The sequence below is a fragment of the Ovis aries genome, chromosome 2, assembly GCF_016772045.2.
Source record: "Ovis aries strain OAR_USU_Benz2616 breed Rambouillet chromosome 2, ARS-UI_Ramb_v3.0, whole genome shotgun sequence".
NCBI classification, from domain to species: domain Eukaryota; kingdom Metazoa; phylum Chordata; class Mammalia; order Artiodactyla; family Bovidae; genus Ovis; species Ovis aries.
In genome coordinates this window covers 221,193,574-221,206,405 of record NC_056055.1, presented here as the reverse complement: position 1 = coordinate 221,206,405, position 12,832 = coordinate 221,193,574, and the positions used below count along the sequence as shown (strand labels likewise).

At 53.0% G+C, this 12,832-nt stretch overlaps 2 protein-coding genes across 10 annotated transcripts; one reads left to right on the top strand and one right to left on the bottom strand.

Annotated features, from left to right (window-relative positions):
- Positions 1-3,384: 3,384 nt before the first annotated feature.
- On the top strand, positions 3,385-7,148 carry TUBA4A (tubulin alpha 4a). 3 transcript variants are annotated; one of them, XM_042242403.1, is made up of 5 exons: positions 3,385-4,397; positions 4,877-5,127; positions 5,214-5,436; positions 5,711-5,859; positions 6,104-7,148. In XM_042242403.1, the coding sequence occupies exons 3-5, from the start codon at positions 5,256-5,258 to the stop codon at positions 7,073-7,075; spliced, it is 1,302 nt and encodes a 433-aa protein (XP_042098337.1). In that variant the 5' UTR covers positions 3,385-4,397; positions 4,877-5,127; positions 5,214-5,255; the 3' UTR covers positions 7,076-7,148.
- A 1,431-nt stretch (positions 7,149-8,579) lies between these two features.
- STK16 (serine/threonine kinase 16) lies at positions 8,580-11,960 on the bottom strand. Of its 7 annotated transcripts, none has more exons than XM_004005430.5 (8): positions 11,915-11,960; positions 11,365-11,554; positions 10,603-10,822; positions 10,219-10,352; positions 9,927-10,047; positions 9,706-9,801; positions 9,175-9,296; positions 8,580-9,069 (listed from the first exon to the last, which is right to left on the bottom strand). In XM_004005430.5, exons 2-8 carry the CDS (start codon positions 11,448-11,450, stop codon positions 8,931-8,933), a joined length of 918 nt encoding a protein of 305 aa, XP_004005479.3. In that variant the 5' UTR covers positions 11,451-11,554; positions 11,915-11,960; the 3' UTR covers positions 8,580-8,930. The 7 variants fall into 7 exon arrangements, with proteins under 7 accessions (XP_004005479.3, XP_027821011.2, XP_027821013.2 ...); XM_027965210.2 differs by having other exon boundaries at positions 11,765-11,939; XM_027965212.2 differs by having other exon boundaries at positions 11,791-11,939.
- Positions 11,961-12,832: the final 872 nt, after the last annotated feature.

Here is a 12,832-nt window from a genome sequence, read left to right as displayed (position 1 = left end):
AAATAGGTGGATTATTTTCAAATATCTTTTTATATTAATTTCTAACATGATTCTACAGTGATAAGAGGAGCGATTCTGTATGATTTCAATACCTTTAGATGGTGAAAGTTTTGCACCTTGTTTTATTCCAGTGTCTTCTAGTTTACAGTCTGTGGGAACTTGAACAGAATTTGTATTCTATTGCTGTGTGAAAATTGTATAATCTTAATTATGTTGAATTGGTTCATAGTGCTTTTCAGGTCTACTAGATCCTTCTACTCTGTAGAAGATAATTAATTTTTGAGAAAATGGTATTGTATTCATTGTATTAATTTTTGAGAGTTTGATATTGAAAGCCCAACTAAAAATCTTAATTTATCTACTTTTAAAAATAACTATAATATATAGTGGAACTATATGTAATCTTGTTCTCTATTTTCCAAGTCTCTTGTTAATGTGTTATCATACTTTCATAATTTAAAAAAATTTTTAAATTAAAACAAAGACTTGTGATTACACTGGGCCCACCCAGAAAACCCCAAATCTCCCCATCTCAAGATCTTTACCTTAATCACATTCACACTGTCTTTAGCCATGGAGGGTAACGTAGTCACAGATTTCAGGGACTAGAATGTGGACATCTTGGGGGGAGTGCTATTCTGCCTATCACAGTTGCTAAATGGGAATGCAGGCCTAGAATAGCCATCTCTTCCAATTTGTTTCATGATAAGCTAGAATCTGGATTTTTACATGATCAAAACAGTTAACCTAGCAGGCCTGAGACAGCTATCCTTGGAAAGGCCTGCTCACAAGGTTGGCCCTCAGCTAGCATCTCAGAACTTGGCTCTTAGAGTACTCCCAGTCAACAGCTGATTGATCAAGATGGTTTGTTGTGCCTGGACAGTGTGCGTAAATGATGTGATTTATGCTGAACACCCATTTTTCTTCTGAGTCTGGAATTTTGGCACATGCAAGGCAGAAGTGCCTCTGTGAACAGCCCCCACTAAAGACCTTGGGTGCTGAGTCTCTAATGGGCTTTCTTGGGCAAAAGCACTGCAGGGAAATGTTGCTCCATTTTCATTTAGGAAAACGAGTACATTGTGTAAGCCCTTATGGAGGGGAGAGGACATGGATTCCTTCAGACTCTTGTTGTGTCTTTTCCCCTTATTATCCAGCTGTGTATTGTTCTTGCATCACTGTAATAAACCCTAGCTGTGAGTACAAGTTTATGCTGAGTCCTGTGAGTCTGTCTAGTAAGTCTCCTAACATACGGGTGGTCTTTGGCGATGCCCCATACATTTTTTTCATATTCTAAACGCAATAGGGGTTAACACTGTGGGAGCCAGATGAAACATTTCAGAGAAGGAATTTGTTTTCCAGGCTGCTAATTTGAAACTTCTGGCGTCTTAAGAGTTTTACCTTACTTTCAGTCCCATCTCTATAATGAAACAATTCATCTGACACACGCTTAGCAAATGTTACCATGTGCCAAGTGCCATACTAGGAACTGGGGAACACAAAAGTGAATAAGACACAGTCTTTTGCTTCAGCAAGATCACTGTCTAATAAGATGGACATATGCATGAGTAACTGCAGCATGAGGTGCTACACGCACTAAAATAAGTGAACAAAATGCTCTAAGAGTCCAGGCAGCTGGATACATAGCGCTTTCCTGTGTATGTATGCATCCTCCAGTTCATCTGGTCCTCACAATCCAAAGTTATTATCCCAGTTTTACAGAAAAAGAAGCTGAACATGAAGAACAAATAGGTTTGGGGTTTTGCCTAAGAGAGCACAAGTCTCTTAAAATACTCACTCTGCAGGGTTGGGCTGCACAAGGAAAACAGAGGGCTAGGGACGGTCTGAACGAGGCCACGTATTCTGTAGTCACCAAGGCTCCTTGCTCTGTAGAGACCGTGACCCCATTTCCCAAAGCAACCTCATTATGTGCCCTTGCCAGGTTTCTTTTCTATGAATGAGTCTTGTTCTCCCAACCATATGGTTAGTCTACTGGGAAAAGAGACCTTGTCATATTTCATGGTGTTTCTTTCCATGCCTTGGTAAAGTAAGGTATCAGTTAGCTATTTTGTTGGTAGAAAGTTGCCATTGCTAGTTGTTTTATCCTGCTGTGTTATATTGTCAGGCAGTCTTGGCCCTAGGAAACACTAGGAGAAACAAATAGGAGAGACAGGTGAATCTTTTCCCAGGAGACAGGATGTACCAATAGGCACGTAGGGCACTTCTGATGATTTCTGCAGTGAAGAGAGACAGGTAGAAAATGTAAGGCATGCAAGGGAAAGCAGAAGTGGGTTGAAAAGCCCATTCTTGCGAGACATGGGGATGAAAAGTAGAAAGAAGGAATAGCTTTAGCTGAGACCTCTGCCAGAGCTTGGAGGGCTTTGAGATGCAGGTAGCAGATCCTGCCCATGGCTTAAAGACAGAAGAGGATGGGAAAGTCAAAACCAGCCATGACATCAGAATCTCCATTTTCTTTTTTCCTGTTCAGAGTCAACAAACGTTAAAACACCTCACAATGCTTTTTGGAGATGGGATCGTTATCTCTTTAACCGGTGAAGATGCCTAGAATTCAGTGAGGTTAAGTCACTTGCCCAAGGTCACATAGGGTAGTCAGGATGCGAATCCCAGAAGCTCCAGCGGTTCTGGGTGCAGGAGAGTGGGCAGGTGGCTATGGCGAGGGCCGGCTAATAGTGACGGTGCTGATGACGGGGCCACTGACCAGCGGGCAGCCGGCAAGACGCGACAGATTCTGGGGGTCGGCCCTCGCAGACAGACTGTGGGGTTCGGCTCTGCGGAGCAACCTAAGGGATCGGCAACCTGGGGCTCAGACTGTGCAGCTCTCGGTCCTCGGCCGCCCGCGGGCGTTGGCGAAGGTCAGCCTTCCCGGCCGGGGACCAGCAGGCCTCGTGCGACGACTGCAAGCCGTTCCTGGGGGACGCGCCAGAGCCAGGCAGTCGGCCGGAGCCTCCAGAGAGGCGGGGCGAGGAGGGCACAGGCGAAAGCTGGCTGCAGCCACTCCGGAAAAACAGCCTCTGCAGCACCCGGCCTAAGTCAGAACACCTTAGCGACAGGCGCCCCCACGAAGCAGGTGCAGGAGAGACACATCCTGGCACCGCGCCTTGCGTCCCAACAGCGGAGCTCGGGAGCTCCGAGTGTCGGCGCAAAGCCGGGAGAGAAGGGTTTAAGCTCGGGTCGCTGCTGCTCACTCACGCGGGACAGGTGAGGGACTCTGGCACGCCCCGGGGAGGGGACTCGCTCTGGCCCCACCCCTCCGGGCCGCCTACCTTTCGGGGGCGTGGCATTTGGGCCGCCCCGCTCCTAGTGGGCGGTCGGAGTGCGCGGGCCCGCCCCCCGCATATAAGAGCGGTGCGGCACTGCAGCTAGCGCAGTTCTCACTGAGACCCGTCACCCGGACTCTACGTGAGACCCACCGCCCGGACTCACCATGGTGAGTGCGGCCCCGCCGGCATCGCGCCCGTCCCCTAAGTTCTCCTCTTCTTCGGGGAACCTCGCTCTAGGGCTGCTCGGGGTCCTCTATCCGGAGTTTCAGGTCTCGAGGTGTTGGAGGGGGGTTGCCTTCCCCCACGCCCTCCCGGTGACTTTGGCTGGGCCAAGTTGTCCACTTTCGGATGCTAGGGAGGGTGGTAGAGCGGGGTGGGACTCTTCAGTAGCAGAGAGGAGTCCTCCTGGAATCCCCTCCTGCTCCGCCAAGTATTTGTGTCCTAACCCTCCTGAGGGGAGTCACGCGGTCCCGCGGCCCGTCCTTTCCGCGGTCGAGGGAGACCCCGCTTGGCTGCCCTCCGCCCCTAGCCTCCCCCTCACTCCCGAGTCCTTGGAACTGACCAAACACGTGCTCGGTGCAAGAAGGTGGGAAGGGGTCAGATCACTTGGTTCAACATCTCCCTTTCCTCCGACTGTGGGCGCATCCCTTCTACCCACAGCACCCCCACCTCGTGACTCAGCACCCCTCTTTTGATCCTGGAGGGGTGGCAAGAATGGGGTTCGGCCTAGTGAGGCGAGCCGGAATCTCTCCGGCCGGAGTCCGTGTGCACGGACTGGCAGAGACAGCTGGCGCTTGAGCGAGAGCGCGGGCCGAGGCCAGGTTGGGGGGAGGGGAAAGAGGTGTGTGTAGGGGGTGGTATTTATAGCCCAGGGACGGGGGCCGAAATCCAATCCTCGCTTTCCACTGGGATGGACCTGGAAAGAATCTAGAAGGGGCAAATACGGGGCCAGAGCGCAGGATGGCCCTCACCCCGCCCAGGGCGAGGCAGGTTACCTTCGGGGCCTCACCGCAGGTTCCGCTTCCTTTTCTGGGTGTTTGCAAACCGTCACCCCGCCATTTCGGTGTCGAAAAGGGAGGCCGCGCCGGCCCTGCTCTGCACCACTTTGGCTCTTCAGAGGTTAATTCCAGACTGGCAGGAATGAGCCTAGGGCAGCGAGTGCCCCAGTGCCCACAACCCTTACTGCCGGCGCCTTACTGCTCTCTGCAGTTTCCGTAAGGGCGCCGCAGTGGATGAACGTGGTGAAGATACCCAGGGTGTGGGGGTAGAGGTGGGGAGAGCGGCCAGATGGGATTGATCCCCAGAGCCAGATGGGATTTAAAGGTGGTGAGGGCGAGGGCATCCTGCTGGCCAGCATGGTCAGTTGATGCCTGACCGGAAGGCTGAGACACCTCTACAGTTGGCAAGAATGAAAGGGACAGAGGGTTATATGATATTCTAGTTGTTCATCCTCAAAGCAAAGAATTAATCAAGGGCGGACCTCTAGCTATAAATTCTTAGCTCTGGAAAACCTTCTGTCCCTTCTCAAACTCTTGAGAAGCTGATCTGTGGGAGTAGGGATTGGTAACAGCTGAAAAAATCGCTTGTCCTTGTCTCAGTGACTGCAGTGTCCGCCTGTCTCATATGCACTTGACCTCTCCGTCCTGCCTGAGTGTCCTGTGAATATGGCAGGGTCATATGGAGCCACAGCTCTTACTTGACAAGGTCCCCATGGAGAAGTAGGCTGAGGAAACTGGCCTGCCCTACTGGGTGCCTCCAGTTGGAAAGTCCTATGCAGGAGAGCCTGGGCAGCATGCCAGCCTCTTTGACCTCTGCTCAGGCCCTTTTGCCAACTGAGTCATCCTAACTGGTAGGTGATAGGGTGGGAGAGAGGCTCATGAGGTAAGGACTTATGTATGTGGGGCTTATGTCATGTCCCCTCTCTTTACCCTTCAGCGTGAATGCATCTCAGTCCATGTGGGGCAGGCAGGTGTCCAGATGGGCAATGCCTGCTGGGAGCTCTACTGTCTGGAACATGGAATTCAGCCGGATGGACAGATGCCCAGTGACAAGACCATCGGTGGAGGGGACGACTCCTTCACCACCTTTTTCTGTGAAACCGGTGCCGGAAAGCATGTGCCCCGGGCAGTTTTTGTGGATTTGGAGCCTACAGTAATTGGTGAGCAGAAGAGAGGGTGGAATTAAGGATGTCTAGACCTGGCTTTCCTGGCTCTGCAAAACCCCTTGCCCTGCTGGAAGCTAAAGAACGGAGGCTGATCGCAGACTGGCCTGGGCAGCAGGTCTGGGTTTCTCTCACACACTGCTATCTCAGGCTGGCAGGAGGATGAATGCTTCCATATATCTGACCACAGCCACCAGGGTGAGGGAGGGAGGTCTGTGCTGAGCATAGCCTTGTGGTTTCTGCTCTAACGATGTGATGAATGCCTTTTCAGATGAGATCCGAAATGGCCCATACCGGCAACTCTTCCACCCCGAGCAGCTCATCACTGGGAAAGAGGATGCCGCTAACAACTATGCTCGTGGTCACTACACCATTGGCAAGGAAATCATTGACCCAGTACTGGACCGGATCCGCAAGCTGGTAAGAATTGGGGGTAGAAGGAAGGAAGCTTTTGAAATGATGCTAATGGTCAGAAACATTTTTTTCCAAATCCATTTCATGGAGTCATCTTTAATTATATATGTCCCAGAGCATGCTGTGGCTTTGGGATACTCATTAGTCTGCCTTAACACCTGAGAAATTTTAGACTTTGGTGAAGCCAGAACATAAGAGATCCTCAGGTCCCTTCCCCACACACATTGCTCTTTTCCTTCTTGTCTTTCAGTCTGATCAGTGCACAGGACTTCAGGGCTTCCTGGTGTTCCACAGCTTTGGAGGGGGCACTGGCTCTGGCTTCACCTCACTGCTGATGGAGCGGCTCTCTGTTGACTATGGCAAGAAATCCAAGCTGGAGTTCTCCATCTACCCAGCCCCCCAGGTGTCCACGGCCGTGGTGGAGCCCTACAACTCCATCCTGACCACTCACACCACCCTGGAGCACTCAGATTGTGCCTTCATGGTGGACAACGAGGCCATCTATGACATCTGTCGCCGCAACCTGGACATCGAGCGCCCGACTTATACCAACCTCAACCGCCTCATCAGCCAGATCGTCTCCTCCATCACAGCCTCCCTGCGCTTTGATGGCGCCCTCAACGTGGACCTGACCGAGTTCCAGACCAACCTGGTGCCCTACCCTCGCATCCACTTCCCCCTGGCCACCTATGCACCAGTCATCTCTGCAGAGAAGGCCTACCACGAGCAGCTGTCGGTGGCAGAGATCACCAACGCCTGCTTCGAGCCTGCCAACCAGATGGTGAAGTGTGATCCCCGCCATGGCAAGTACATGGCCTGCTGCCTGCTGTACCGTGGAGACGTGGTACCCAAGGATGTCAACGCCGCCATTGCTGCCATCAAGACCAAGCGCAGTATTCAGTTTGTGGACTGGTGCCCCACAGGCTTCAAGGTTGGTATCAACTACCAGCCCCCCACTGTGGTGCCCGGGGGAGACCTGGCCAAGGTGCAGCGTGCTGTGTGCATGCTGAGCAACACGACCGCCATCGCTGAGGCCTGGGCCCGCCTGGACCACAAGTTCGACCTGATGTATGCCAAGAGGGCGTTTGTGCACTGGTATGTGGGCGAGGGCATGGAGGAGGGTGAGTTCTCTGAGGCCCGGGAGGATATGGCTGCCCTGGAGAAGGATTACGAGGAAGTGGGCATCGACTCCTATGAGGACGAGGATGAGGGAGAAGAATAGAACCGCTGCCTGGAGCCCACTCACTATGTTTATTGCAAAATCCTTTCGAAATAAACAGTCTCCTTGCACGGTTTCTCGTCCCTCTGTGAGTGCTTGAGCTTTGCTGCCTTCTCCTTTTGTGCTGCTGCTGCTGTTTCTGCTGCCGCCCTAACTATGTGCTGCTCATGACTTTTTCCTTCCGTGGATGAAGGTTAGACCTGCCAAGGGGCCCTTGCCAGGCCCAGGAAACATGACCCCATGTATTATCCTAGGAGTGCCCAGGATAGGGGGGAGATGAGGACCGGATCTTGGACCTGTCCAACATGAGCCATTAAAGGATCTGAGGCTTCACTTCCTTTCCAAGTAGGAGTTTAAGCCCAGCCGTTTCTGTATTTGAGAGTTAGACTGCTACCCTATTCTTCCTGCTGCTCTGCATTCACCGAGACTGGAAGCAAAGCTTGGCCCAGACACCTCTGTGCGTTTTAAGGGCTTGGGAGTGGGGCTGAACAGGCCCAGAGTTCCTGGGCATGGAGCCTAGTCATAAGCTTGGGGGCTGGGAGGGAACAAGGGTGATCTCCCAGAGTTGTTTGTGTCCGTGCACCTCCCAGCAGCTTTGCAAAGCTTACTTTTGGTCTTGCTGTTTTGCTGGGGCCTAGGGTTGTGCCATTAAAAGCCAGGTCATCTCCCCTCTGTTTGTGCTTTCTTTCTGGCCTCAGCTTCTGTGCTAGCTGGTGGGAGCCTCCTGCCAGGGCCCTGGGGAAAACTTCAAGGTTGCTAATAGGCACCCCAGGACCCACACTGACGTCAGCAGTTGGGGGGTGGGCACAGTTGGCGGGGGGGGGGGGCGTCACTCTCAGGAGCAGGAGGTGCCAACCCTGCCCTCCCCTCCCCTCCCTGGTGATTCAGGGACACAATGCCCTTCCCAAGGGAACAGGTTTCCAGCCCAGCAAAGGCAGGGCCCCTGTTTACTCAGCAGAGGAGGCAGGAAGTGGCAGCTGGATACTGCCACACCACACAGGCCCCATTAATCATTAACCATGTGTGAACCAGAACCATCTGGGAGAGATTCTGGACTAAAATATCCACCACTTCCACTCCCCTTGCCCCCAGGCAGAGGCTGGAAACCAGTTGTGTGCTTGTCCCAAAGCTTCCTCAGGTGTCTCCACCCAGAAGCCCTTCCTGGAAAACCAGCTGGGTTTCTCTGACTAAGCTACCCAGCCATGGGAATGAAGAAAGAATGAGGTGAGGGTGCTTTAAGGGGGCCCTTGGCCCAGTTCTTGGCATAGAAAGCAGCTCAGGCCAGAGCAGTTTGAAGTTTTTGACTAAGACAAGCTAGGAGAAGAAGTGCCTACTCCCCCACCGGCCAGATCTAAGGTAGGGACACCTGCCTCCAAATGTGGAGGGATGGTCACGCCACTCCTGAGGCTTTGCCAGTCCCTCTTCTCTCCAGGCTCTCCCCCAGAAAAGGCAGCCAGCCTTTGGGCGCCCTGCACCTCCTCTCACTCCAGGAACAACAAGACTAAGATCACACCAAGCTGCTTTCACTTTATTCTTGTTTTATACATTCTCCTGCCCCCAGATTTGGAAGCAGATCATGATGTATGCTCAGCAGTCCTGCTCAGAGCCTTGACTATATTCTACCAGTTCCCCTCTCCCCATCCCCCACTACCCCCCAGGCAGGCCTCCAGTCCAGTTACTGCTCTTGGGGGTGAGAGAGCAGAATCAGAGACAAAAGACCGAGCAAACTGTCCCAGGCCCCAGCTGCCCCCAGTGACAAGGGCACGGTCCTGGACTGAATGGATGGAGATTCTACTGAGGGAAGGCGGCTCCTTGCCAAGGCACAGGGGCCAACTTCTCAACGTGGCCACGGGTTTGTTCAGATGTGGGTAGTGTGCTCGTCCTGAGCCGAGGGCTGCAGCACCTCCAACTGACTCAGGAGCAGAGGAACGTGAGGGCGCTGCTGGGGGTCCACAGTCATCATTGAGGTCAGCAGCTGCCGCAAGGCTAAAGAATGCCTGCAGAAGAAGAAGGGGAGCGTGAAGGAGGTGGCCGCCCCTGTGCTCTGACCCCTGCAAACAGAAGGGAGGAGCCTGGAGTGCCCCTGCTCCTTTCAAGCTCACCTGGGGTTCTGCGGGATGCTGAGTTGGTTCTGCACTGCAAGGGCCACGCTGTCACCCTTCTGGAACACCATGTCGTAAGGGCCTTCCCCAAACATCATGGCATATAGCACACAGCCTAGGGACTGAGCATAACTTGGTTATTCCTTGGAAGAGGACCAATGGAGTCATCTCTCTCTGTTTCATTCTGTAGTGAAAGGAGGCTGCAGTATGCAGACTTCAGTCACGTGACACCACCAGGGCCCCAGAGAAACTGCCAGTTAGCTGGAGGCCTCTGCGTCTTGTGCTGAGCCGCTGCCTCCAGCCCTGACATTTAGTTATACTTATCCTGCTCAAAGGGCAAGATTATATCACTTCCTGAGCAACTGAGTACAGTGTCAGTGATAGTTCCCAGGAAGGAAGTCAAGGGGGGATTGGGACATACATGCTTCCTGGGGCCCCATGCATTGGAAACCAAAGACTTGCTCCTCCAGTTCACAGCAGCTACAGAGCAGCACTCCTCCCCTTCCACGTTCCCACCCACACGCTCCTCACCCAAACATCAGTCCGCTCATCGATGACACAGTGGCTTTGCACGGAGAAGAGCTCCGGGGCCCGGTAGGAGATGGTGCACCGCTGGGCTGCCCAGTCCTGGAACAGTGGCCCCAGAGCTCAGAAGCAGGGCACAGGTTTTGGTCATGTGCCCAAACTGGGGCATGGACCAGAAGGGGCTGAGGATGAGGAAGAGATGGGCAAAGGACTCTGGAAACTCTTACCTGGAGGGCCAGAGCCTGGCGGGAGCCCTCCACACGGATGCATGCTTGATTCATGGACCCCAAGTCCATCAGAACTGGCTGCCCCTCATCGCCAAGCAAGATATTGGTGGGTTTCAGGTCCCTGCAGGGAAGTAGAAATGACCCATGAGCATCCCTGAACCAAAAGCCCAAGATCCTAGGGGGAGCAAAAGAATCATGGGGACTGTTCCTGGAGAAGAGCACAGAGATCTCTCATTTCTCTTCATGAGGCTCTTCCTTTCTGTCCAGCAAGTACATGGAGCCTCCCACTGACCTGTGGGCATAACCCTTGGTGTGAATAGCCTCAAGGCCTCTGCAGATACCCAGCAGCAGCTGAATGATTTGCTCTTCAGTCAAGAAGTTGCCTTTGTCCTTCAGCTTTTCTATCTCATTCCACAGCGTACCTCTCTGCAAAACAAGTTTCCCCGCAGCTGATGTTTTTAGCCTCTGCTCCCTGAGCCTGATTCTTTCCCTATGTCAGAATTTATAGCAATTTCACCACACACCCTACAGCCCCAGGTGGGTTCCTTAAACCCCAAATCTGAAATGCTCAAACCAGAACATGACTTCTGCTTCCTAATGTGCTTGAGTGCTCATGATAGCCCTTGGCACACACCGCTCTGTTGCAATCCCATCCATAGCCAGGAGACTTTCTGACCTTGAAGAAGGGTAGCAGCAGCCAGGCCTCATGTTTAGTGCCTCGCTCTCTCAGACAATAAGCCACGAGGTGAAGGATGTTGGGGTGATGGAAGAGGCGATGCATGTCTGCTTCTCGTTGGGCCTCCTCCCGGTCCTGCTGCTCATGACACAGGATTCGCTTCAGGGCGTAGAACTGTCCATCATGCAACCCCTCCACTAGGTCCACAAAGCTGAACCCACTGTGGGCCAAAGGGGTCAGTGAAGGACCAAGGTCATCTCCCATACTGCTGGGATCCAGAGGAATTCCCTGGGAAGAAGTGCGAGGGGAGGGGGGGGTGTCTCCCGTTTACTAGCAACCCTCCCAAGGTGTGACTCTAAAAAGAAGTCTGAAGATTATTCACATAGAGCAAGGACACAGTCACTTTCTAGGTCCTATGGTCTTAATGCAGGGCTTCAATAAATACTAAATAGATAACAGCCAACCTTTATCAAGTGCTATTTATCAGGCAATAGGGGAGACACTTGATACGAATTATCTCATTTAGTCCTCACAGCCCCATCATTGAAGCAAAATTAGCTCTAATAAGCAGATAAAGCAACTAGGGCTTATCAAGGCCATACATGGTGACTCTAGGAAGACTGGTTCCACAATCCACTTTCTTGACTACCAAGGAGCTGGGCTCCGGCCGGTGAATTAGAGGCTCTGTGCCCCTATCTTGTGCTGACTGCTGTCCTTCAAACACCACAATTCTTGGGACTAAATGATTTCCAAAACACTCACCCCTCCCCCAGTTTATGGATGAAGAGGTAGCGCTTATGGTCAATGGTGACAGTTCCCCGAGAGCAGATGCAAAGCGCGTGGCCCATAGTGTCTCAGTCATCCTTCTCAAGGACGGTCTGAAGCTGCCAAAGGGTTCGTCCAGGTCGAGTGGTCTCTTTCAGGCAAGTTGCTGGGGCTCCAGCAGATCATGCTGGAAGGAAAAGAATGGCAGGTCATGGGCGGGGCACAATCCAGATGACCCCCCCCTAAAGGGCCAACGTGAAGCGCTCAGGCCCAGGTCTCCAAACCTAGAGAAAATAAGCCCTGGCAACGCCCGCTCCAAGAAGGCTCGGGTCAGGTGCCTTAAAAGGGCCCAGGCCCCTCGGCGACTCCCAGGCCACTTCCTCCAACCCCGGCCCACCTTCAGGCAGCCCCTCACTCGCACACCCCGTTGGGCTGTAGAGGCAGGGCACGGGGTAGATCCGGAGAGGAATGCGAGGCCTGGACCCACCGCTTGCAGAACCCACTCCGGGTCTCGGTCTGGGTGGGCCAGCCAGGACACCACACTCACCCGGCTTCAGCGGGAGGGAAGCGCCAGGGGCCGGAAGCAGTAGTACGTCATCAGTCCGCGCCGGCGTAACGGCCCGCAGTATCCTAGCAACCGCTGAGCACTAGGACGATGTGGGGGCGTGGAGCTGAGAGGCCGGGGGCGGGTTAGGCCTGGGGGAGAAGGGGTCCCAGGACCCGGGTGAGGGTTCCCCACCTGGCCTGCAGTGAGGGTCAAGACGCAGGCACCTACGTCAAAGGGGAGCAAAGCCGGGCTCGGCCCGAGGCCCCCAGGACCTGCCTCTCCCAATGCCAGAGGTAGGAGGCGTCATACCTCCCGTGCACCGGGTGGCCGACTGGGGTCCAGCCTGGAGGTGGATGCTCAGAGGGGGCGGGAGCTGGCAGTTTGCACCCCTTTGCAGCTCTGATCAGTACAACCTTGGGGGCTCTGGCCTGTATCTTATTACCGTAATCACAGTAGTTAAGAGCTCAAGCTCTTCAACTAGACTAGGGTCGGAATCTTAATAGCCCATTAGCTGTGTCACCTGGACAAGTTACTTAGCCTCTAGGAACCTCACTTTCCTTAACTGTAAAATAGGTGTAAGAGTACCTAAAGTTAAATGCATGAACTCTGAGGCCAGACTGCCTCATTCAAATCCCAGCTCTACTAAACTAGTTATGTGACCTTGTTAACGGGCTAATATTTCTATCCTCCAATCACCTCATCAGTAAAATGGAGATTATTATCTACTTCATGGAGTTGTTTGAAGATTAAATGAGAGGTGAAGTGCTTACTATAGCGATTGATGCATAGCCCTGAGTAGTGTCCATAAGCAGAAATAACAATAATAACTATCCTGGTCTTCACATCCCAGGCTTGGGACTGTGAAGGCAGTGAGTGATGGAAATTCACAAATTTCCAAACCTTGGAACTTTGATGTCT